General features: G+C 66.1%; 1 protein-coding gene across 1 annotated transcript in view; it reads right to left on the bottom strand.

Moving 5' to 3' along the window:
* The window catches only part of SUV420H1 (suppressor of variegation 4-20 homolog 1 (Drosophila)), a 26,064-nt gene that overhangs the window by 8,732 nt on the left and 16,623 nt on the right, over positions 1-709 (bottom strand). Inside the window, exon 9 of the mRNA XM_012725116.1 lies at positions 432-628. Within this exon, the coding sequence (XP_012580570.1) occupies positions 432-628 (197 nt within the window). The remainder of the gene's footprint in view (positions 1-431; positions 629-709) is intronic.

The following is a 709-nucleotide window of genomic DNA, read 5'->3' as shown; positions in this document are numbered from 1 at the left end:
AGCGGGTTTCCTTCCGCCCACCCGGGCTCTCCCCTCCGCCGTTGTCTCCCAGCCCCGGAGCGCTCGCCCCACGCACGGTGGGCGCCTTAGCACCTGCCCGTCCTCCTCTTCGCCCCTGTGGCCACTCCCCGTGTGGCCAGCACGGCAGTGACGCCACTCTGAGTCTGGAGCTCAGTGGGCGGCTTGAACAAGGCAGGAAGGCCTGGCGGCCCGCAGCTCCGCCCCGCCCCGCGGCCCGGCCAGCACGGCGCCCTGTGGCCCGCGGTTCGCGCGACCCTAACACCTCGACCGCGTGTTCGGCACAGCGCACGGCCCGAGCAGAGGCGGGAGGCCAGCTCGCCGGAGGGCCTCTGCCCAGTCTCGAGACCAAAGCAGCGCACGCCGCGACGCGGGCGCACGGGGCGCTGGGGCGGGCTCCGGGCCCCACTTACTTGCATTGTTATTTTCCTGAGTGGTGTCTGCATCAGTGTTAGAGCTGACAGACTGACTGTCTGAGTTTTTGCTGCTGTCGCCTAACTTTTTAAGTCTATTCAGACGTTTGTCTGTCTCTCTGAGTCCGTATTTGCTATTGATAACAGGAGCAGGCGCGGGCAGTCCCACTCTGGATTTAAAAGCACCAGTTCCCCGTCTGAAAGAGAAGACAAGGCAGGTTAGCGCAGGCGTGCCGACGGACTCACGGGAAGCCGGCGCCGCGCTCCGGTCGGCCTGC

Source organism: Condylura cristata, unplaced genomic scaffold (assembly GCF_000260355.1).
Source record: "Condylura cristata isolate star-nosed mole 26May11 unplaced genomic scaffold, ConCri1.0 scaffold00015, whole genome shotgun sequence".
Taxonomy (NCBI): domain Eukaryota; kingdom Metazoa; phylum Chordata; class Mammalia; order Eulipotyphla; family Talpidae; genus Condylura; species Condylura cristata.
Note: the sequence above shows the minus strand (reverse complement) of the source record. Positions and strands in the feature narration are given on the sequence as shown.